Below are 23,407 nucleotides of genomic sequence, written 5' to 3' on the forward strand. Positions count from 1 at the left end.
AGGCAGGTATGGTGACACCCGCCTCTAGACCTAGCACTCGGGATGCAGAGACCAGTGGATTGCCATGACAGGACAGCCAAGGCTACACAGAGAAATTCTGTCACAAAAAAATATTAAGAAAAGAAGTGTAGCTTAAGTTCGAGGCCAGCCTGGTCTACAAAGCGAGTCCAGGACAGCCAAAGCTAGCACAGAAAAAACCTGTCTCAAAAGAAAAAAAAGAAGAAGAAGAAGAAGAAGAAGAAGAATAGCTTTGTGCTATCTTGGCACCTGTGAAGGCCTGCTTGGGAACTGGACTTCTAAAATGCAACTATGTCTGGAAGGCTGTGGTGCAAGGCCATTTTTGCTGGCTACAAGCGAGGTCTCCAGAACCAAAGAGAGCACACAGCTCTTCTTAAAATTGAAGGTGTTTATGCCCGGAATGAGACTGAATTCCACTTAGGCAAGAGATGTGCTTATGTGTATAAAGCAAAAAAACAGCACAGTGACTCCTGGAGGCAAACCAAACAAAACCAGATCTGGGGAAAAGGAACTCAGGCCCACGGAAACAGTGGCATAGTTCGTGCCAAATTCTGAAGCAACCTTCCTGCAAAGGCCATTGGACACAGAATCCGTGTGATGCTGTACCCTTCCCGGATTTAAACTAATGAAATGTAAATAAAGAAAAGTGGGAAGGGGGAGTGTAATCCAGAACTGTAATCCAGACCGGTCCCTAGTGTTTAAAACTATTTCTACGGGAGTGCTTAGAGATGTTTGTATATTAAAGCCTAGAACTGAAGTCCCTGCCCCTTCTCATTTCTGAAATCTGGTAGATTCAAGATCTTGGTTACCGGGGCTGGAGAGATGGTTCAGTGGTTAAGAGCACTGACTGCTTTTCCAGAGGTCCCAAGTTCAATTCCCAGCATGCATATGGCAGCTCACAACTGTCTGTAGCTCCAAGAGCTGACACCCTCACACAGACATACATGCAGGCTAAACACCAATGCACATAAAATAAAAATAAACAAATTATTTTTAAAAAAAAATATCGGTTACCTACCTGAGAAGGAGGAAGAGAGGAGGTGGCCCGAAGATAATGCTGAGAAAACAAGTCCAGAAAGGTCAGGGGACTTGCTCACAGTCAACAGTTTGTGTGTGGGGCTGGAGATTAAACATAGGATGCCATCCAAGCTAGCCAAGCTTTCTCCCCCACCACCATAGCCCAAGCTCCTCACGGTCCATTTCTCCAGTAAAAGTAAAAGATTTTGGCTGGGAGGAGAAATCCAGAGATGGCAGAACAGGATGGAAGGTGAGGTAAGAGGCCTGGGAGGCAGGAGAGACAAACACAAAGTGGGACTGGTGGTGGGAAATGCAGGGAGGGGGTACTGAACTCACTCCTTAGGAAACTGCTTGGGGAAGGGAAACGTTCCCACCCTGGCTGGAGAAAGAGCCAATCTGAGGGCTACCTAATCTCTTTGGTGTTTTTGTTTGTTTGTTTGATTTTGTTGGGTTTTTTTTTGTTTTGTTTTTTTGAGACAGGGTCTCTCTGTGTAACAGCCTTGACTGTCCTGGACTCACTTTGTAGACCAGGCTGGCCTCGAACTCACAGGGATCCTCTGCCTCTGCCTGCCGAGTGCTGGGATTATAGGTGTGCGCCACCACACCCAGCTGCTGTTTTGTTTTTTAAGACAGGGTTTCTCCATGTAGCCCTCCACATCTTGGAACCCACTATGAAAACCAGGCTGGCTTCGAACTCAGAGATCAGCCTGCCTCTGTCTCCTGGGTGCTGGGATTAAAGTGTGTGCATTCGTGGCAGCAGACGGCATGTGCTTAAAGTCTTTTTTATGTTCCTTCAGCCTTGCCCTGGGTAGGTCTTGGGACAGGCAGGTAGGCAATGGGTTATAAAATGCAGGTTGGTATCACTTAGTCCCTCTTTCAGCTGTCCACAGAAACCTTAGAATCTGATGGGTTGGGACCCCTTCTGCAGGCTTTGTCTATGAAGCGACCTCCCAGAGCTCAGTTTTTCAGTGCCAGGGAGCCTAACTAGTCTTGGGGTGAAAGAATTGATCTAGGAACTAGTAGCTCAGTGGCCCAGTGCTTGTCTAGTGTGCGTGAGGCCCTGAGTTTGATGTCAACACAGCGAAAGAGAAAGATAAGGGGAGAAACAGAACAGAGAAATTGACCAAGCAGATTGTTTCACCTGTTTCCTCAGTTTTCTTTTCTTTTCTTTTGGTTTTTTGAAACAGGTTTCTCTGTGTAGCCTTGGCTACCATGGACTCACTTTGTAGACCAGGCTGCCCTCGAACTCAGAGATCTGCCTGCCTCTGCCTCCCTGAGTGCTGGGATTAAAGACGTGGGCCACTACGCCTGGCAATTGCCTCAGCTTTTTAAAAAATATTTATTTATTATTATGTATACAGTGCTCTGCCTGCATGTACACCCACAGGCCAGAAGAGGCATCAGATCACATTATAGATGGTTGTGAGCCACTATGTGGTTTCTGGGAATTGAACAGTACTCTCAATCTCTGAGCCATCTCTCCAGCCCTCCTCAGCTTTTGTAATTGGGGCCTTGAGGGGAATCAATTATGTGAAGTATGCAAAGTACCTGGTGCTTGTAGATATCTCTAAATCAGAGCCATTTAAGCTGGGCGTGGCTGCGCATGCCTTGAATCCCAGCACTTGGGAGGCAGAGGTAGGCGGATCATTGTGAGTTTGAGGCCAGCTTGGTCTACAAAGCGAGTCCAGGACAGCCAAGGCTACACAGAGAGGTGCTGTCTCAAAAACAAATACAAAACCAAAACAAAACAACAGAGAGAGAGAGAGAGAGAGAGATGTTTAGATTTTGTTGACTTGCCGCTGGTTGTCAAATATGCCATTATTTTATGTACCACTAAGAAAAGGAGAGAAAAACTGCTCTCACTTCAAATACGATTCACCAGGACTTGAAGATGTAAGTTGATTTCAGGGATAATTTTGTTTGTTTGTTTTTGTTTTGTTTTGTTTTTCCGAGACAGGGTTTCTCTGTGTAGCCTTGGTTGTCCTGGAGTTGCTCTGTAGACCAGGCTGGCCTTCAACTCACAGCGATCTGCCTGCCCCTGCCTCCTGAGTGCTGGGATTAAAGGCGTGCGCCACCTCGCCCAGCTAGATTTTGGTTTTTCTTTTTCTTTTTCTTTCTTTCTTTCTTTTTTTTTCGGAACAGGGTCTCTCTATGTAGCGTTGGCTGTCCTGGACTCCCTTTGTAGACCAAACTGGCCTTGAACTCACAACAATCTGCCTGCCTCTGCCTCCCGAGTGGTGGGATTAAAGGCATGTGCCACCACCACCCAGGTCTGGATTTTTGGTTTTTATTTTTCTTTTTTTGTTTTTGTTTTTGTTTTGTTTTGTTTTGTTTTTTGGTTTTTCAAGACAGGGTTTCTCTTTGTAGCTTTGGCTGTCCTGGACTCACTCTGTAGACCAGGCTGGCCTCAAACTCACAGAGCTCCACCTGCCTCTGCCTCCCGAGTGCTGGGATTAAAGGTGTGCACTACCACCACCCGGCTTGGATTTTTGGTTTTTCAAAACAGGATTTCTTTCTTTAGCCCTAGCTATCCTGGAACTCTTTTTGTAGACCAGGCTTGACTTGAACTCACAGAGATCTGCCTGCCCCTGCCTTTCAGAGTACTGGGGTTAAAGGTGTGCACCCCACCCCACCCCACTGACTCTGATTGAGTTATTGATAGCAAACTGTCATTTCCCATTGCCAATCTGTCTTCTGCACTGTCCAGATAGGAGACGTAAAGAGAGATGTGGTGGAAACTGCCACCCCTGCATCTTTCAAGTCCTTGACAGTGGTGGCCCCAATTTCTGCAATTCCTCCAGGGAAACAATACTGTCTGATTCACCGTTTTCCCCCAGCAGATGCAAATCCAATGGTTTCTGTTGAGCTGTGACACCATGAAATTCACTTTGCCTGTGCTGCCCGTTGCAGGTTGGGCCATCATGGACATTGCCTTGCTTATGCTGCCCACTATGACAACCACAGTCACCTTGCCTTTGGCGATTCAGTGCTGCCAGCTGGCTCCTGATACCGCGGGGCCCAATTAAACCCGCTGCATTTAATTCATCCAATGGAGCAGCAGAGTCTCCTACCTCAGCATCTGACACAAAGGAAAAGGTGACAACGAAGCTCTTCAGATGTGCTGGTGCCCCACCCGTGTCTTACAGGACTCGTGAAGGGCCTGTCTTCTGGGCCTTCCCCTGTGGAGGATTAAGTTTACACAGCGTATCCACTCTAGCACTGCAATGTCCCTGAGCCTTAAAGTCCCTTCATCAACACCAAGCCATGGGTTATCAGGCAGCTCCAACTCCTTTTCAGTAGGCCATCTTTTGTCTATGGCTTCAGTCAGCCACTCAAACGAACTTTCACGCCTTTTTTGTTTTCTTTGTTTGTTCCTTTAGTTTGAGACAGGGTCTCTCTGTGTAGCCTTGGCTATCCTGGACTCATTTTGTACACCAGGTTGGCCTCAAAGTCTGCCTCTGCTTTCCTGGGTGCTGGGATTACAAGTGTGTACCACAAGCCTAGGGACACCTTATTGTTTTGTTTTTTAAGACAGGGTTTCCCTGTGTAGCCCTGGCTATCCTGGATTCACTTTGCAGACCAGGCTGGCCTCGAACTCACAGAGATCCACCTGCCTCTGCCTCCCAAGTGCTGGGATTAAAGACATGCACCACCACACCGGGCCTCACCTTTTTTTTTTTACTGTGTAAACTGTCATATTAGACCTAGAATCTTCACTCTGTGGGCCCATATCAATAAACTCAGCCTGATCCAATTTTGTGTTACTCCTACCTTTATCCCACACCAATAAAATCTACTCCCACACAGATTCTCCAGACTTCTGCTTGAATGCATTAGCAAACTCATTAGTCTCTTTAATACTGGAGTGTAACTCCTCACTGACTATGCTGTCTACCTCTTCTCTAGGAGCCTGCTCAGCCTTTAGTCTGATTACAGGGACAGAGGCACCTGTTGGTGGGCTCTGAGGGACATCAGTATTGTCTTGCCCAGCGTCTGCTTCAGAGAAAGTCACTGCTGGTTTAGCAAACAAAGAAGGATTAATTTCCTCAGTCAAACACAGAGAGGGCAATATCGCAGCGGGTGTGAGTCGGGGGGACATCATCTGCTGACTACTTCCTCAGGTAAGATAAACTTCTGCAGAGTCCAGGGTTCAAAGTTGTCAGCTTCAGTAGGGTCCTCCCGCACATCCTCATCCCAAGTTACGGAAGCCCGTTCTTTACCAACTAACGCCCTTATTTCAACTGCTGAAACCCTCCAAGGCTGGGGCTTGAACTTTCGCTGTAATTCTGCCAATCTCACTGTGAGCGCTTTGGGTTGATTTTCCACGACTTAAGCTCTGTGGCTGCTGGAGAGAAGATTCCAAGAATATACTCAGAAACCTTTAGACTGTTTACGGGCATCTGGAGCCAGTTTTATCTCTGAGTTCATTGCGTTCCTTCACGGGATTCTGAGATGTTAGAAGTTAGTTAATGCTTATCAGAGAGCACATTCTTTTCCCATGGCAATTTATCCAGATGTGCTAGGAGCAACTGACCAGCAGGCGCATTTTCCTGATTTTTTCCACAAATTGTCAAAAGTGTTATATGCAGAGTCACCAAATCCGTTGCCTTTCACAATTGATGAATCAAGAAAACCAAACACATTTGTCTCACATTCGTAAAACAGTTCACACTCTGGGCTTTCCGCAGCCTCCAAGCTTCTTCGAGATGCCTCAGTAACGGGGAGAAGCTACAATTACTGGAGTAGTTGGCACATTGGAAAGCATATTATAGACATTTAAGCATCATCCTTACACTTCTGTTTCTCTAAAACCACTTCCAGTACCAAAATCTGTACTGGTCAGGGTTGTTTGGATAAACCGAAATTATATATTTCATTATATATATGGGATTTACTAGAATGGCTTATAGGAGGTGGTCCTGCCAATCCAACAGTGGGAGTCTACTAATCCAAGAATCCAGTAGATATTCAGCCCATAAGGCTGGATGTCTCAGCTGGTCTTTACTGTCAGGCAGAATGCTGAAGAAGTAGGCTTTAATGCCAATGAAGGAATGGACTTTCCAGCGAGAGTGAGAACAAGTAGGCAGAGAGAGAGAGAGAGAGAGAGAGAGAGAGAGAGAGAGAGAGAGAGAGAGAGCCTTCCTCCTTCCATGCCCTTCATATAGTCTGCCAGCAGAAGGTGTGGCCCAGATTAAACATGGTTCTTACTTCAGATGTTTTAATTAAGAAAAAAATCCCTCACAGGGGATCCTAACCCAGCTGCTTGGGCCAGCCATCAGAACTTTATAACCCATGGAGTGACATCGAGAGGGGAGTGTGGGGAAGAGGTGCTGCAGTTTCCTGATGCGGGGAGGCAGTGGACATGCAACTGTGTGACAGGCCTGCCTGTGCTGGGTTGCGGTGGATAGCTTTACAGTGTGATTCACTGATGATCCATGGTCCTGCTGCTGACCAGGCTGCGAGATGCTGCGGATGGCTGCCTGTTACTAGGAAGCACATCCGGCCCGAGAGAATGTCTGGACATGCTACTAACTCAGCGATACGAAGGGTCCAGTGTTATTTGCTTCAGAAAAAAAAATCCCTGTTTTTGGAGGTCATGCAGACAAAGAATTTATTAGTCTCCCACCAGCTTTGCTGTAAGATAAGGCCTCTGAGGTGCTTACTCACTTAATTTGCTCTCTGGCCAAACTCATTTTGTGCTCCCTGATCCATGCCCCAATCAGTATGTCAAGTTGTAAGGTTAAGTAACTTCCTGACAAAAAGAAATGAGTCAGAAAACTTGCTAATCAGTAACTTTTCTCTAGATTTACAGACTCCAGAACACCAAACAGCCTTCAGACAGTAACTGCTTACGAGTCAGAAAAACCGACCACTGTGGAATTTATGAGGTTCCCAGGCTTCTTCAAACTACAAAGATAACTTTGCCTAAATCCCTTGGTCGCCTTACAACTTGCAGACCCCTAAGCAAAATGGTCTCCCGTTCGTCATAGTCTCCTACCTTCTTTTGTTTGCTGACTTTCCAAATACTTCTCCCCACCTCCCCTTTGTTCCCAATCTGTCTTTGAGTCGCTGGCCTTTTCCGGTGCCTAGTAAATGAATGTAGGTGCTCTAACAGCGCAGGGAGACTTGGCAGTTCCAGCCTGGCTCATCACGTTTGGAGCTTCCAGCTAGGCAGTTTTTTTTTTTTTTTCCTGGTGGCTGCTTGTCTACCTGGGGTGGATCCCATGTTCCTGAGCATTCTGCCTGAATGTCCACAGGGAGTATGGTCAGTGGGCTACTGAGACTGACTACCTGGTTATCCGCTAACACAATTAAAGGAGGAACAAAAATGAGTCCGAGGTCATGTGATTAACAGCTAGGTCAGTGCAACTCCCCGACTGCTTGCGTGCATATATGGTTGCAGACTGACCCGAGAGAATCCAAGTATCTCTGAGGGACCCAACACATCATCAGAAGATATTGACTGCTTGACCCATAGTGGGAAAAAGAAATAATAGACTTCATTTATCGGAACCCGGCTTGACATGACCACAGCCATTTTTGTCATAACTTTATTGGTGGTGAGGCATATGAGTCAGCATTTCATGATAACGACTGATGGCCAAATTGTTTTTTTGTTTTTTTTTAGCTGATATTTAGTGAAATAGAAAAACAATTGATGGGCCACACTCAACTTTGTGTAGCATTTAAACCCCTTCCTCCTGCTGTACAGTGTAGTTTTTCTTGTCTTGCTGATGCTAGATACAGTTAAATCTGTAAGTCTGTAATAAGTTTCCCTTGGTGAAATCCTGGACTTATCTGACTCTTCTGGTATATGTTCATATCACTGTGGGCTGTATCCATGTGCATACACATATGTAGGCTAGAGGTCGAGGCAGGGTTTCTTTGTCCTGGACTCACTCTGTAGACCAGGCTGGCCTCAAACTCACAGTGATCTGCCTGTCTCTACCTCCCAAGTGCTGGGATTAAAGGCATGAGCCACCACGCCCAGCTAACTATCCACTTTATTTTTAATTTTTATTACATTTATTTGGTGTGTGTATGTGTGTGCATACACATATGTAGGCTAGAGGTCAATGTGGAGCATCTTCCATGATCGTCGTCCTTCTTCTTCTTCTTCTTCTTCTTCTTCTTCTTCTTCTTCTTCTTCTTCTTCTTCTTCCTCTTCTTCTTCTTCTTTTTTGAGACAGGGTATCTCTGTGTAATAGCCCTGGCTGTCCTGAACTCACTTTGTGGACCAGACTGGCTGCGAATTCACAGAGATCTGTCTGCCTCTGTCTCCTGAGTGCTGGGATCACAGGCGTGCACCACTGTGCCCTACCCCATCTTTTTTTTTTTTTTTTTTTTTTTTTTTTTGGTTTTTTGAGACAAGTTCTCTCTGTGTAGCCTTGGCTGTCCTGGATTCACTTTGTAGACCAGGCTGGCCTTGAACTCACAGAGATCTGCCTGCCTCTGTCTCCTGTGTGTTGGGATTAAAGGTGTGCGCCACCATGTCCGGCTTATTTTTAAAATTACATTTATTTGGGGTGTGTGTGTGTGTGTGTGATCTTTCAGTATTTTCTGCCTTTAGCAGCCAGTTCTCACACATGGAGTTTTCCCTTTAAACCAGGGGAATCCAAGTGGGTGTGGTGCCCTCGGGGAGGTAGAGGCAGGCAGATCTCTGCAAGTTCCAGGCCAGCCTGGTCTACAAAGAGAGTCCAGGACAGCCAAGGCTACACAGAGAGACCCTGTCTCGAAAAAACAAAAATAAATAAATAGACATTTTAAAAAATGAAATAAACTAGGGGATCCACTCGTAGGTGACCCCAAGGCTTCACCATATCTTCCCCTATCGTGCGGGTCTAGCTAGGTGCTGTAGGCGATCAATCATGGTATAAATGAAGAGTAATCAAAGTGAACCGCGGTGACCAAGTGGCAGTGTGACTGTCCAGAGAGAGCTACTGGGAACTGACAACGATTTGTCCTGACCTAATCCCAGTCTACCTGAGGACCTAGGTGGACCTTGTAGATTCTGATAAATTCCCTTCAGGCGTACTCTCAACTGGTCCCATGTAGACTATAAATGGAGAAAAAGGCTGACCGGCTGACAATGTGCCGGCGACAGTTTAAGAGAATGGCAGCCTGCCGGATGTGGTGGTGCACGCCTTTAATCCCAGCACTCGGGAGGCAGAGGCAGGCGGATCACTGTGAGTTCGAGCCCAGCCTGGTCTACAAAGCAAGTCCAGGACATCCAGGGCTACACAGAGAAACCCTGTCTCGAAAACCAAAAAAAAAAAAAAAAAGCGAGAGAATGGCAGGCTGCCTGCCCTACAGCACAAGGGCTGCACTTCGTGCACTCACAGAGCACTGGAGGGCACAGATGGCTGCTTCTATTGACAGCGTGAATGAAGCAGCGAGCGATGTGAATGCAATCTGACTGCGGCGATAATTCATTTGAGTCAGGTGACCGACTAAGCACCTATATATGGCGCTAGGTCCACCCTGGAAGTAAATGCCTGCTTAAGGTTAAAATAAAAAGACGGACATAACTGGGGGCCTGGCCCAAAAAAAAAAAAAATCTCTTTATGAAGGGCTGGCAACGTGATTGGCTAGGTGTCTGAAGGGGCGGAGCTTCGAGTAAACTTCAAGCACCGCTTACTGCCCAGACGCACTCTGGGAAAGAGCAGCGAGCAGAGAGCTTCGGGAAGACCGCTCGTGGTGACGGGAGGGGGGCTCCAGTCACAGACCGCCGGTTGGTCCGCGCGGGAGCTGCGGGCACTGAGGGACGGCCAATAGGCTGAGCGTTCCCGGCCACGCCCGCGCGCTCTCTCTTCTCGCGAGGCCTGCTAGGCCCGAATATCGTTAGCTGTGGAGAAAGATGGCGGAAAATTTAAAAGGTGAAGCTGTGGTGTTTGAGGAACAGGCTACTGGCCGGGCCGTGTAGAATGGAGGGAAGGTGTCGAAGGCTCCGGGCCAGGCGTCCGGAGCCACGGAGCCTGGACCTAGTAGGCCAGCGCGGTAAAGATGGGGCTGGAGAGCGCGGGCCTGTCGCGCGGGCTGGGCGGGGCTGAGGGGAGGGGGCGCGTGCTTCGGCCGCGGGGGGCGGGGGGCGCGCGGGGCTGCGCCGAGTGCGCACGGGGTTTCTCGGCCGCGCGCGGCTGACTGACTGGCGCGCCGGCGAGACGCGCGCCACAGAGTCCTGAGGAGAAGGTTGTGGCCGCACGCGGGAAAAGCGGCTCCCAGTGACCTTTCGCTTTTCACGGGAGACGCCGGAACGGGAGGAAGAAGGGGGAGCGGAGTCCCCTGTCAAAATGGGGGAGCTGGCGACTCTAGGTGGGAGGGGGGGAGGTCTTCGCCGAGACTTGGGGTGTGGGGAGCAAGGTTTAGGGGAGACGATTCCCCCTCCCCCGCTCAGAAGCGGGAGTCGGCGGGGTGGGGGTGGGGGGGCGCGGCTCGGTGATAGGAGGCCAGGACTCCTCCATGTGTAGGAAAAGAGAGGTGACTGTGCGCGTTCGGCGGGCGCCTAGGTGAGGAAAGCTGTGAGACTAGATTCCACAAGTGTGAGCCCGGGCGCCGCGGGGTAGTACAGCCGCGGCCAGTGCGCAGCCAGATGCTCGAGATATTATTTGAAGCCACTTCGGGAGGGGTTTCAGCGGCTGCTTATAAAGGCTTTGGGAAAGAAGAGGCCTCTGAGGGGAGGACTTAGTCTCCGCGGGGGCCTTGTGTAAAAAGATGGGTGTACACGCAGTAATTTTGAAAAGTGCATGTATGTCCGTAGGTTAACATCTAGGGCATTTTATTGCTTTAGGTTTGAGATGGGTGCTAGGAATAGGAGATTATTTATGGACATTAAAAAAAAAAAAAGATGGAATTAGTTGTCGGCAACATACACGTAGCAGCAAGTGTTTTCTGACATGACTTGATGGGGGCGGGGAAATGGCTTCTAAAGCACGTTATTAAAGAAAGCTATGCTTTGACGCAAAAGCTGTGTATGCTTTAGTTTTGGTGACCCTAAACAGGCAGTGTCAGGCCGGGTGGTGGTGGCTCACGCCTTTAATCCCAGCGCTTGGGAGGCGAGGCAGGTGGATCGCTGTGACAGGACAGCCAAGGCTACAGAAAAACCCTGTCTTGAAGGAAAAAAAAAAAACAAAAACCCTGAAGAGTCAGTGTCAGGGACTTGACTTACCACATGGGTTGTTCATGTGTTCCTGAATTACGAGCATATCCCTTTGGAGTTGTACTTTTCACAGAAACAAGAAATGAATGAGACAGCAAGTGATAATGCAGCCTGGAAATTTAGACTCTGGGTACATAAAGTGGTCTAGACTAAGTCAAGGAAGCTTCCGGTAATGTAACATCCCCTTAGACACCCCCACCCTTCTTACTATGGCTGTCCTGGAACTCAGTATGTAGACCAGGCTGGCCTTAACTCACAGATCTAAGGTCGGCTTGCCTGTGCCTCTTAAGTGCTGGGTCTAAAGGCATCACCGCTATGCCAAGCTTAATGGTCACATCTTCCCACAACCTTATGATTCCACAATTTTAAAAAACTCTGGAAATAGAAATCTTTTTCTTAAATTTGTCACTAATCATGGCAAAAGGAGATTTTTTTTTAATAAAATGGGGTTATTAGTGAGGATATTTTTGTTGGTTTGTTTTCGGAAACAGGGTTTCTCTGTGTAGCCTTGGCTGTCCTGGACTTGCTTTGTAGACCAGGCTGGCCTCAAACTCACAGTGATTCGCCTGCCTCTGCCTCCTGCGTGCTGGGATCAGTGAGGATACTTACTGTGGAATATTAAAGCCTTTGCATTAGATGTGTTTGCTGTTACTGTGTTTGATTATAGATGGCTTAAATGCCCTAGACCTTGCTGGGAATGTGTCTAAAATTACATTTGTAAAATTCCCAAATGTTAGAATTCTGAAGTATGTGTGGCCCCGGGACTTTGACCTAAGTGATAAAAGACTTTACAGTAACCCCTCTGTTTGGTGCCTTGGGGACTTTCATTCTAGGCCACTCCAACCTAGAGTAATGCACCCTACTGAGATAGGACTGTTTTGTCTTTCTTTTGCAAAATGGGAAGAGGAGCCTTTAGGTCTTGAACCTTAGGCAAGTTTTGCTGGCCTTTTAAGGACTAGGAAGTTGAGACGCAAGCTTCACTTTAGCCTTGCTGTTCCAGAGTTAGAGGGCAGGGTTAGGAGTAGATTTCCCTAAAAGAGGGGATGATGGGTCCTCTCTGATAGAACTGGACTCAGGACATGTGCAGGGAAAGACTGGTGGGGCAACTCTTCATGGTGGGCAGGCTGCTTTCCAGGAGTTGCCCTGGGAATAGAGCCTTATGGTTCTAGGAACTGGCTCTTCTGTTTTGGAGGGTCTTCGATTTGGGTAAGGCATGTAGATTAAATTTTTGGTGATCCTTAGGCCTTCTCATTCCAGGCTGCAGAGTGTGCTGCAAATCTTCATGGAATCAGCTACAGGATCTGTGCCGACTGGCCAAGCTTTCTTGTCCTGCCCTTGGTATTTCTAAGAAGAATCTTTACGACTTTGAAGTGGAGTATCTGTGTGATTATAAGAAGATTCGTGTAAGCCTGGTGGGGTTGTGTGTGTTTGTGTTAGATTACCCAGACAGGGTACCCTTTCTCCACCCAACCCCCACACGCCTGTTTGCAAAGAGGGTTTTCTCCTCCGATTCTTCCTGGGGGAAATGGGATGAATCTGTCCTCTCATTTCCATTTTACAGGTACAGAAATGAAGTGGCTTTCTCAGAGAACAAGAGGAACATAGAATCCTCAAGTGGATGGCCATTTCCACCCGAAATACAAATTGCTTAGACATAGAAAGATGGAGATTCCCCAGCAGTCAGGAGACCGAGGCAGGCAGATCTCTGTGACTTAGGGCAGCCAGGGTAACACAGAAAAACCCTGTCTTGGAAAACAAGATTGAGATTCGAACCTAGGACTGGAGGTAAAGATGGCAACAGTTGCTCACTATCCCCACCAGAAACTCTTTTTGGTTTTTCAAGACAGGGTTTCTCTGTGTAGCCTTGGCTGTCCTGGACTCGCTTTGTAGACCAGGCTGGCTCCGAACTCACAGAGATCTGCCTACCTCTGTCTCCCAATGCTGGGATTAAAGGCAATATGCCACCACACCCGGCCTAACCAGAAACTCTTTTAACTCTAAAAATGCACTATGAAGTGACAGCAGTTACCAATAGTATAGAAGTAGTCCCAGGATAGTTACAAGAGCCCAGTGACAGCAGCATGCTTAGTTAAAATGTAGCCTTCATTTCCCCTATATGAAAATATTGGGGACTGCAGTTGTGAGAATTAGCTCTAGGGTGTGTCAATTGCTCAGAACAATACCTGCTGCGTAGTGAATGCTAGGGTTTTTTGAGACAGGGTTTCTCTCTGCAGCCCTGGCTGTCCTGGACTCACTTTGTAGACCAGGCTGGCTTCGAACTCGGATATCTGCCTGACTCTGCCTCCCGAGTTCTGGGATTACAGGTGTGCACCACTATGCCCGGCCTAGTTAGCTGGTTTTTTTCTTTCCTCTTTATTTTTAGACAGAGGTTTGCTGTGTTGCAAAGGCTGGTCCCAAACTCAGAATCCTGCCTCAGCTTACTAAGTGATGGTCCCTTCTCCCCACTTGTATTTTCTTCTTTACAGATGGGATAACAGGGAAGGCATAGTTTATAGTAACTTTCCTAAAGCAACATAGTCGAGGAGCTACAGAGAGTGCATTTAAACTTATGTCCATCCTACTACAGCTGACTCCCCCCCCCCCCCCCCCCGTGCTGTGCAGAATGCTAAAGCTAGAGCGGTTTATAGTGGCCTTTTAAATTTTTTTTATTTTTTTGAGGCAGGGTTTCCCTGTAAAGCCTTGGCTGTCCTGGACTCTTCTTGTACACCAAACTGGCTCAGTGATCCACCTGCCTCTGTCTTCCTGAATGTTGGGATTAAAGGTGTGTGCCACAGTGCCCAGTTTGGCAATGTTTTGATGTGAAGGGTTCAGATTCTGAATGTGCTTAGTCGGGAGTGTGAGCAAAAGAGGAACCAAGAAGAGCTACAGGAGTTTGGGCCTAAGCAGCTAGAAAGAGGGAACAGATCATTGGAAGATAGAGGAGGAAGTGGTCTGGGGAGTTGAAAAGTAGGAATTTCAGCTGAGTGTGGAGTGTGGTGTTGCACACCGTTAATCCCAGCACTAGGGAGGCAGAGGCAGGTGGATCTCTGTGAGTTTGAGGCCAGCCTGGTCTACAAAGCGAGTCCAGGACAGCCAAGGCTACACAGAGAGACCCTGTCTCGAAAAAACAAAAAGAAAAGTAGGAATTTCATTAGATAGTAAGGGGAGGGTGAAAGTTAAATATAGTAATCCTTACTCCAGAGGCACTGCATGGAATCATTTCAGAAAAAGAATGGTGTCAGGTGAATATTCTCCCTTACTACAAGAGTCTCAACATTCATGGTACCCTTCATGTCTCTCTTTGCCTAATAGGATCAGGAGTATTACCTGGTTAAGTGGCGTGGGTATCCTGACTCAGAAAACACCTGGGAGCCACGGCAGAACCTGAAATGTGTGCGCATTCTTAAGCAGTTCCACAAGGACTTGGAGAGAGAGCTTGTCCGGCGGCACCGCCGGTCAAAGCCACCCAGGCATCTGGACGCAAACTTAGCCAGCTACCTGGTGCAGAAGGCTAAGCAGAGGCGTGCACTACAGCGCTGGGAACAAGAGCTCAATGCCAAGCGAAACCACCTGGGGCGGATCACCGTGGAGAATGAGGTAGACCTGGATGGCCCTCCAAGGTTCTTTGCCTATATCAATGAGTATCGTGTTGGTGAGGGTATCACCCTCAACCAGGTAGCTGTTGGCTGTGAGTGCCAAGACTGTCTGTCGGCACCCACTGGAGGCTGTTGCCCAGGAGCATCCATGCACAAGTTTGCCTACAATGACCAAGGCCAGGTTCGACTGAAAGCTGGGCAGCCCATCTATGAGTGCAACTCCCGCTGTTGCTGTGGCCATGACTGCCCAAACCGTGTGGTCCAGAAAGGCATCCGCTATGACCTCTGCATCTTCCGCACTAATGACGGCCGAGGCTGGGGTGTTCGCACGCTGGAAAAGATCCGCAAAAATAGCTTTGTTATGGAGTATGTGGGAGAGGTGAGATGGGTCTGGGTATGTGTGCAGCTTTCCCCACTATCTGTTTGTAGTATGTGTTCCCCAAACCACGTACCTAAAACTCTTTTGCTTTCCTGCCTAAGCTGTTGGTCTGAATATTGTAGGGAGTGCTAGTTTTTTGTTTTTTTGTTTTGTTTTGAGACAGGGTTTCTCTGTGTAGCCTTGCCTGTCCTAGACTTGCTTTGTAGACCAGGCTGGCCTCAAACTTACAGAGATCCACCTGCCTCTGCCTCTGCCTCCCAAGTGCTGGGATTAAAGGCATGCACCACTACGCCTAGTAAATATTTTTATTTTTTATTTTCAAGACGGGTTTCTCTGGGTAACAGCCCTGGCTGTCCTGGATTCTCTTTATACAGCAGGCTGGCCTTGAATTCATGGAGATCCACCTGCCTCTGCCCCCCAAGTGCTGGGATTAAAGGCGTGTGCCAGCCTGAGTGTCTAAAGTAGTATGTAGGCTTGTCTTGGATAGACATTGGGCAATAGCCTCTAAGCCATTGGTTCTCAACCTGTGGGTTCCAACCCCCTTGGAGGGCAGAATGACACTTTCACAGGGATTGACCAAGACCATTGGAAAACACAGATATTCACATTAAGATTCAAAACGGGCTGAAGAGATGGCTCAGAGGCGAGCGCACTAAGTGCTATATTCCAAAGGTCCTAAATTCAATTCCCAGCAACCACATGGTGGCTGACAACAATCTATGGTGAGATCTGGTGCCCTCTTGTGGCATGCAGCTATATACGCAAGCAAAACACTATACATAATTCATACCAGTAGCTGGGCTGGAGAGATGGCTCAGAGGTTTAGAGTACTGACTGCTCTTCCAGACATCCTGAGTTCAATTCCCAGCAACCACACAATGACTCACAACCATCTATAGCTCTCTTCTGGCCTGTGGGTGTACATGCAGGCAGGGCACTGTATATATAATAAATCTTAAAAAAAATATTTATAACAGTAGCAAAATTACAGTTATGAAGTAGTAACAAAAATTTTTATGGCCAGGTGGGTTGGTGTACACCTTTAATCCCAGCATTCAGGAGGGGAGGCCGAGGCAGGTGGATCTCTGAGTTCAAGGCTACCCTGGTCTACAAAGAGAGTTCCAGGACACAGAGAAACCCTGTCTTTAAACCCCCCAAATAGTTTTATGATTGGGGGACTGTTTTAAAGGGTCACAGCATTAGGAAGCTTGAGAACACTTTGAAGTTATTCTGGGGAAAAGCAGGCTAGTTTTTGTAATCAACAATCTTGAGATCTTTGTGGCTTAACACATTAGGAGTTAGTCTGCATTGTTTTAAGCACTCTCCCTTTGAAGCCCAGGTTAGTTTCGAGTTCACATTCGTCCTGCTTCCCCTGAATGCTGTGGTTACAAACATATGCCACCGTGCCTGTTCTAGGAGTTGGTTTGCCTGGTCTGTGAATACTGTGGTGTGGGTGTTTCAGTGTATCCTGTTCATATAGTGACTCTGGCTCCCTAGTATTTCTACCCCTGTCTTGTGTCTTAGGGCCTTGGGTCACCATCAGATTCTCAGCATTTTGTAGTAGGGGACTGAAGGGGGAGATACTAATGAGTCAGGCCTAGAAACAATACACATTACTTGTGCCCAGTATCTACTATTGGTTGGAAGTGAGTCACAAGCCTTACTTCAGTGCCAGGGAAGGCATATCTGTGTGTGTGTGCTTTAATTTTGTGATTAGGTATAAAACAAAAGGGAGTCCAGATGAGCAACTAGCACATGTGTGTAGCAGAAAGTACCACCTTAAAGTAAGACCCAGTGGGCATTTAGGGTTGGGCGGTTTTTGTTTTGTTTTGTTTTTGTTGTTTTTCTGTTATTTTCGAGACAGGGTCTTTCTGTGTAGCCTTGGCTGTCCTAGACTTACTTTGTAGACCAGGCTGACCTCGAACTCACAGAGATCCACCTGCCTCTGCCTCCCTGAGTGTTGAGATTAAAGGTGTGCGCCACTTTGCCTGCTCTGAACCACATTCTAACTTACAAGGTGGTATGTAATTAATTCAGAGTATCATCCTCAGTCTTAGATGCCAATATTTGGGGTCACTAACAGTTTGTACTGATAGTTCCTGCTCCTTTGGACCTTTCCATATTCCAGATTTTCCTGTATCTAGCCTCACCAGGCAGAAAATACTAGAGAATACTGAAACATGCATTCTTTTTATTTTATCTATAGAATGCAGGTGAGTTTTAATTCATTAAATGAGGGCACTTCGTTAGCAGTTTTTCTTGGGCAATGGGCACATAAAAAAGGGGGTGAAGCTTAGATTTCAACAAAGAAATGTATTCATTGCAAAACCAACACAAAAACATTTTTCAGCTCTTATGTTTTCATAACAGCCCCATCTATGTTAAGGTTTTGCTATTCACATTCACATTCTATAGATGACAAAAGAGAGTCCCAAAGAGGTGTCAGGCAAGAACTTGGTGCAAGTTACAAAGCTAGTAAAGTGAGGTAGGTAGGAAATGGCTATTATTGTTCTAGCAGCCTGCTGGCTTCCCCCCCCCCCCCCCCCGAGAAAGTAGGCGCAGAGAAATAAACATTCAGGAGGGGGCTGAGTAGCCACTGACTCAGTTTCATAGCCTTTTTTGTTTGTTTGTTTTGTTTTGTTTTGTTTTTCAAGACAGGGTTTCTCTGTGTAGCCCTGGCTGTCCTGGACTCACTTTGTAGATCAGGCTAAAGCCTCGAACTCAGTGATCCGCTTGCCTCTGCCTCCCAAATCAATAGCCTGTTAAGCTGCCAGCTCCTGGTCGGTCTGTCTTCCTTGACAGTGAGGCGGACTACTAGAGAGTAGGGTAGAAACAGGGATAAGTTTTCAGAGTGGGACATTACAGGAGAGAGACAGGGAAGGCTGTTGAGGCCTGGAGGGTATGACTCATCCCTGTGAGGCTTGGGCAGCAGGTAGGGGCTGAACAGACAGAAAGATGAAGTGGGCGCGGGCGTAGGCATTCCTTCTGGTTCAAGGGACTCCAATTAGAAAGGTGGCTGGGAGTAGAGAGGCTACTCCTTCGTTCCCAGCCTTTAAGGCTTCTGAGGGGCTGGGAAACCAGTGGCTCCAAGCACTCACATGGTTCTCAGGGAGGCCTACCTCAGCATAATTTGCCTTAGGTGAATATTCTTGTAGCTTTTGTTGCACCCTGCCTCACTGTTCATGGTGGCAGTACCCTGTTATGATGACCCTTATCCCTCTCCCCATCCCCTTTTTTGAGGTTTATTTCACCTTACCTGAGTGTGTGTGTGCTCTCAAGTGCATGTGTGTGCAGGTACTCATGTAGTCCAGGAGAGGTGTATTGGATACCTTGAGCTTGAGTTACAGGTCCTTAGTTTGTGTTCTGTTGTGTTTAGTTTTGCTTTGGGTTTTTTTTTTTCTTTCTTTTTCTTTTTTTTTCTGAGATAGGGTTTTTCTGTGTAGCCTTGCTTGTAGACCAGGCAGATCGCTGTGAGTTTGAGGCTTGCCTGGTCTACAACGGGAGTCTAGGACAGCCAAGGCTACAGGGAAAGAGAAAGGAGAAAGGAGAGGGAGAGGGAGGGGGGCCAGGCACACCCAAAACACCTGTATGAATGAAGAAACAATTTGTAGATGGAGAAGCCAGGTCCTTCAAGATGAGCTAGAGTAGGTGGTATGAAGTGTGGTCTGGAGGTAAATCTAGGTTTTATAGAGGCAACTTGATCAGGACTTGGCACAGGACACAGGTGATGGCAGAAGAGGCAAGTAGCAAATAGGCCGTCCTTGCTAGATAACACAGAGCAGTCCTGCCCAGAGGGGGCTAGATTTGAAACACAGAAGAATATAAGCTGCATAAGGTGCTGGGAAGGTTTGTGTATGATGTCATCAGGGATGTGAATATTGTCTTTGAGGAAAAGAGGGAAGGAAGAAGACAGGTGAGTATTGGAACTACCTAGAAGACTGCCTCTTGGGTAGAGGGTTTTCTGAGCCAGAGAAAAGAAGGAAAAATAGCATGTATCTGTTGGAAGTTGTGCTCTATTTGGGCACTTATGTAGGCAGATGGAGGAAACCCAGGAGTGAAAGTACCCTGGGCTGAGGTACAATAAGATCCTCACCCAGATCTTTGTGAGTTCCAGTCCAGCCTGGTCCACAAAGTGAGTCCAGTACAATCAAGGCTACACAGAGAAACTCAGTCTCAGAAAAAAAAAAATCAATGGCATTTGGGATGCATGAGCAGATCAGAACTGAGATGGTGAGGCAGCTTCATGTTTACTAGGGTTGGGATGGCCTACTGTTTCCAGCCTGAGATGTTAGGACCACAGAGTTGTGTTTGGGCTTTCTCTTGGCCCTAATTTTGCTCTCCTTTCTCATACTCTTTTTACTTTCCCTTTATCTGTGTCATGTTATTGCTAGGTTTTGTCCTCAACTTTTTTCTGGTCATCTCAGGATTTGAGGATCTGTGCCTTGGCCTTCTCTCTCTGACCTGGATCTTTCATACTAAGATTCTGTGTGTTTGCTGTTGACTCTAGCTCTCTTGTCAAGCCCTTGTCTCCATTGTCCAGGGCCTCTTTATTTCCCACGTCCTCCATGTCCTTGCCATCTGCATGGCCTGCTCTGGTTCTCACTCCCTTGTTGCCTTGTGCATGTCTCTTGCTGTCTTGCCCTGGGTCAGTCAGTTTCTCTTTGTCTCCTGGCTCACTTTCTTGCCTCTTCTCTGGGTCTTTCTGTTTGTCTCTGTGTCTCTGTCCCATCTTGCTCTGCTCCCCAAGTATACATGAGGCTCTGGGACATCTCACTGGGAACAGAAAGTGGAGGTCCTCACTTCCTTTTACTAACTACACCTTGCAGCCACCCCTCCCCTTTCCCCATTGCAAGACAGCTCCTGCCATCCAGAGACTGGAGAAGGGGTGGGTGGTGGACAGCCCTCTGAGAGCTGACAGGCCCCCCTGCATCGCTCCTGCTCACTGTTCTTCTCTTCCCAGGGGCCAGGTCAGGGTCTAGCTGGGGCTGGCTTTCCTGAACCTTCATGACCAATCTTACCCACCTTCTTCAGATTATTACCTCAGAGGAGGCAGAGCGGCGGGGCCAGATCTACGACCGCCAGGGCGCCACCTACCTCTTTGACCTGGACTACGTGGAAGACGTATATACCGTGGATGCCGCTTATTATGGCAACATTTCTCATTTTGTCAACCATAGTGTGGGTGCCTCCAGCAAGTGGGCAGGGGGTTGGGAGGGCCAGGCCAGGGCCCCTCCTCACCTTCCCACTGTTCTTTCTTGCCCAGTGTGATCCCAACCTGCAGGTGTACAACGTATTCATAGACAACCTTGATGAGCGACTACCCCGCATCGCATTCTTTGCCACAAGAACCATCTGGGCGGGCGAGGAGCTCACCTTTGATTACAACATGCAAGGTGGGGGTGGCAAGGGCCCCAGGGGCAGGGGCACATTGTCACATGGGTTGTGAGGACCCCACCCCAAGGCATATGGGTCATTTAGTGTTCTTCCCAATTCCCAGTCTCCTACCTGGACCCTGCCTATGGCTTGTGGGTTCTAATATTTGTATTCCCTGAATCCCAACCCGATACACTCATATGACTTTGTCTCAAGACTTGTGGGAGAGGATTTTTAGCTGGAGAGTTAAGGCATACTCACTTCCATCTTGAATGAACTACCCCTGCCCCTCCTCTTTCACCTTCCTTGTTCTGAGCCTCTGGATACCCTTGGGGTCTCCAGCCAGTCCTCTTCTTGATAAACTAGTCATCTCTTAGATACTTGGTAAATAATGGGCGAGAGTGTTCAAGTGCCTTTTGGATGCCCAGGTTGTCCTCCCCTTCCTGAACATGACCCTTCTGTTTCCCTGTTAGCCTTCTTCCCCCACAAAGTCCCTCAAACCTACTCCTGAACAACCCTTATAGTGTTGGGCTAAAGTTCTAACCCCAACCCGTCATTCCCAAGATCCTCTCCTAACTCAAACCCCAACTTGTTCCTAACCCCAAGGTCCCTGGGTCTTCTGATACAAGTAATGGGTAGCAGGACAATTCATGCAGGCCTTCTAACAAATGCCCCCTCCCTCCTTCCCTGCTGTGACTTCACAGTGGACCCCGTGGACATGGAGAGTACCCGAATGGACTCCAACTTTGGCCTGGCTGGCCTCCCCGGCTCCCCCAAGAAACGGGTCCGCATTGAATGCAAATGTGGGACAACAGCTTGCCGAAAATACCTCTTCTAGTCCTGAGAAGTCTGAGGCCAGTCTAACTGAAGGGGCCTGAAGCCACCTTCTCTACTGCTGCCCTCTTGTCAAGAATGATCATCAAAGCCTTGTCTGCCTCCACTTGTTTTCACCTACCCCAACCTGTCCCCACCTGTTCCAGGGTCAGGCCATGGTGCGGACTGACTCTAGCTACCCCATATCTCTGTTCCTTTCCCTTGCCCCAGGCCCATTAGTCATTGCACTTAACTCCCAGCCCCATTCAGAAGCATATTTTTCATATCAGGATTCCCTAGAATTGGAATTCATGTCATGTCAGGTTGGTTCAAGGGGTGAGCAACTCAACCCCAAAAGAGAATTTTTTGGACAGCATCTCTGCAGCTCTATGTTGCTGGTGTTGGACTCTTAATCCTCCTGTTTAAGCTTTGTTCATGCTGAGATTATAGGTGTATACCCAACTAAGATTTTTTTGTGTGTGTGTGTGTGTGTGTGTGTGTGTGTGTGTGTGTGTGTGTGTGTGTGTGTGTGTGTGTGTGTGTGTGTGTGTGTGTGTCTGCTTAGAGCCTGTTTGACCTGTTACAGGCCTCTTTATTGCTCTAATGTTATGAGGAAACAACCCCCCGGCAGAAAGACATCAGCTCAGATACCAGCCTAACATCAAGCTGGGGCAGCAACCACAGAGCCTTTATACTCAGGAAAGAGCTAGAGGATAAGGCAGGTTTCTGCTCACTGTGCTTTTGATGCTGGCTGGCATTAACCTTAAGACCCATAACATCCCAGATTTGGAAGTCTGAAAAGTAGTTGCCCAAATGCCACCAGAATGGGGATGGAGTAAATACCTCTTGGGAGGGTTAGGACTGAGTTTTACCATCAGGGAGTAGAGTTCTGGGTATGCTGGAAACCCTGCCTTGGCATGTGATGACCACTGGAACTACTTAGAAGCTGGTACCAAGATCTAGGTAGTCTGTAGATTGCACTTAAGACATAATGTGCATTGAGTAGAAGCTGATGAGGTGCCAGGCACGGGGCACAGCACCTACTGTCTCAGGGAAGCCTTGAAAACCACAGAAGTGGAGCCCAGGAAAAGGCCTGTGTGGCAGAAGGCAATGTCCAGGCCAAAAATGGCTGAGGAGAGCTTACTCACTACAATATAGAGCCATATTCTATGAGAGCCAAGCCCCCTTCTGCTTACCAGCTCTAAGTCTTTACCTGAGTCCACTTGTCTCAAAACTTAACTGCCTAGAAATGTACAAAAGGCAAAGATTCTGATGGCTGCCTTGCTCCCTACTCTCCCCATTTTCTCCAGGAAAGCTTTTCCTGATTTCTGTGTTTGGAGTGTCCCCATGTAAGACTGTACACCCTGCTACCAGGTGTGCGTGCGTGCGTGCGTGCGTGCGTGCGTGCGTGTGTGTGTGTCCTGCCCATACTCCCCAGGCTCAGGCATGAATTGAATCTGGTTCTCTTGAAAACCCTTCAGCTCTCCCCAGCCTGGAGTGCACATCAATAAATGCATTGTTGAGACAATAAGCTGAGCTATGAAGAGTTGGGGGTCTTGATGAAAACTAGGAAATGGGAGGCGAGGAGATGGGGCTGCCCTAGAATGTGGCCTAAAAGGCTAGGTCATCTGACTGCAATCTTCCTGTTTGGGGCCCCTTATAAGGTGGTCTAAAGTAAACTTGCTACTTTTTTTTTAACTTCCATTTTTAAAATGCACTTAGAGAAACAGTCCAGTCTTAAAATTTATACAAAATTGACTAATCACTACAAACAAAAATAACTAGCTAAAGAATTGTAATTTATCTGGTACGTTTGAAAAGGAAAACTTACCCAGGCGGTGGTGGCGCACGCCTTTAATTCCAGCACTTGGGAGGCAGAGGCAGGTGGATAACTGTGAGTTCGAGGCCAACCTGGTCTCAAAGTGAGTCCAGAACAGTCAAGGCTACACAGAGAAACCCTGTCTCAAAGGGGGGAAAAACTTTTGGAGCAGGTGTGGCGCACACTTTTAATCCCTGTTACATCAAAGATCTTAAGCACTATAATTGGACAGATTC

At 47.7% G+C, this 23,407-nt stretch overlaps 1 protein-coding gene and 1 pseudogene across 3 annotated transcripts; both read left to right on the forward strand.

Annotated features, from left to right (window-relative positions):
* The first annotated feature begins 309 nt into the window (after window positions 1–309).
* On the forward strand, window positions 310–639 carry LOC127185709 (60S ribosomal protein L35a-like; annotated as a pseudogene).
* A 9,060-nt stretch (window positions 640–9,699) lies between these two features.
* Window positions 9,700–21,656, forward strand: Suv39h1 (SUV39H1 histone lysine methyltransferase). 3 transcript variants are annotated; one of them, XM_051141744.1, is made up of 6 exons: window positions 9,700–9,911; window positions 12,449–12,594; window positions 14,504–15,166; window positions 20,198–20,344; window positions 20,430–20,559; window positions 21,244–21,656. In XM_051141744.1, the coding sequence occupies exons 1-6, from the start codon at window positions 9,893–9,895 to the stop codon at window positions 21,375–21,377; spliced, it is 1,239 nt and encodes a 412-aa protein (XP_050997701.1). In that variant the 5' UTR covers window positions 9,700–9,892; the 3' UTR covers window positions 21,378–21,656. The 3 variants fall into 3 exon arrangements, with proteins under 3 accessions (XP_050997701.1, XP_050997699.1, XP_050997700.1); XM_051141742.1 differs by having other exon boundaries at window positions 9,891–10,032; XM_051141743.1 differs by lacking the exon at window positions 9,700–9,911 and adding an exon at window positions 10,311–10,347.
* Window positions 21,657–23,407: the final 1,751 nt, after the last annotated feature.

The sequence above is a fragment of the Acomys russatus genome, chromosome X (genome assembly GCF_903995435.1).
Source record: "Acomys russatus chromosome X, mAcoRus1.1, whole genome shotgun sequence".
Lineage (NCBI taxonomy): Eukaryota > Metazoa > Chordata > Mammalia > Rodentia > Muridae > Acomys > Acomys russatus.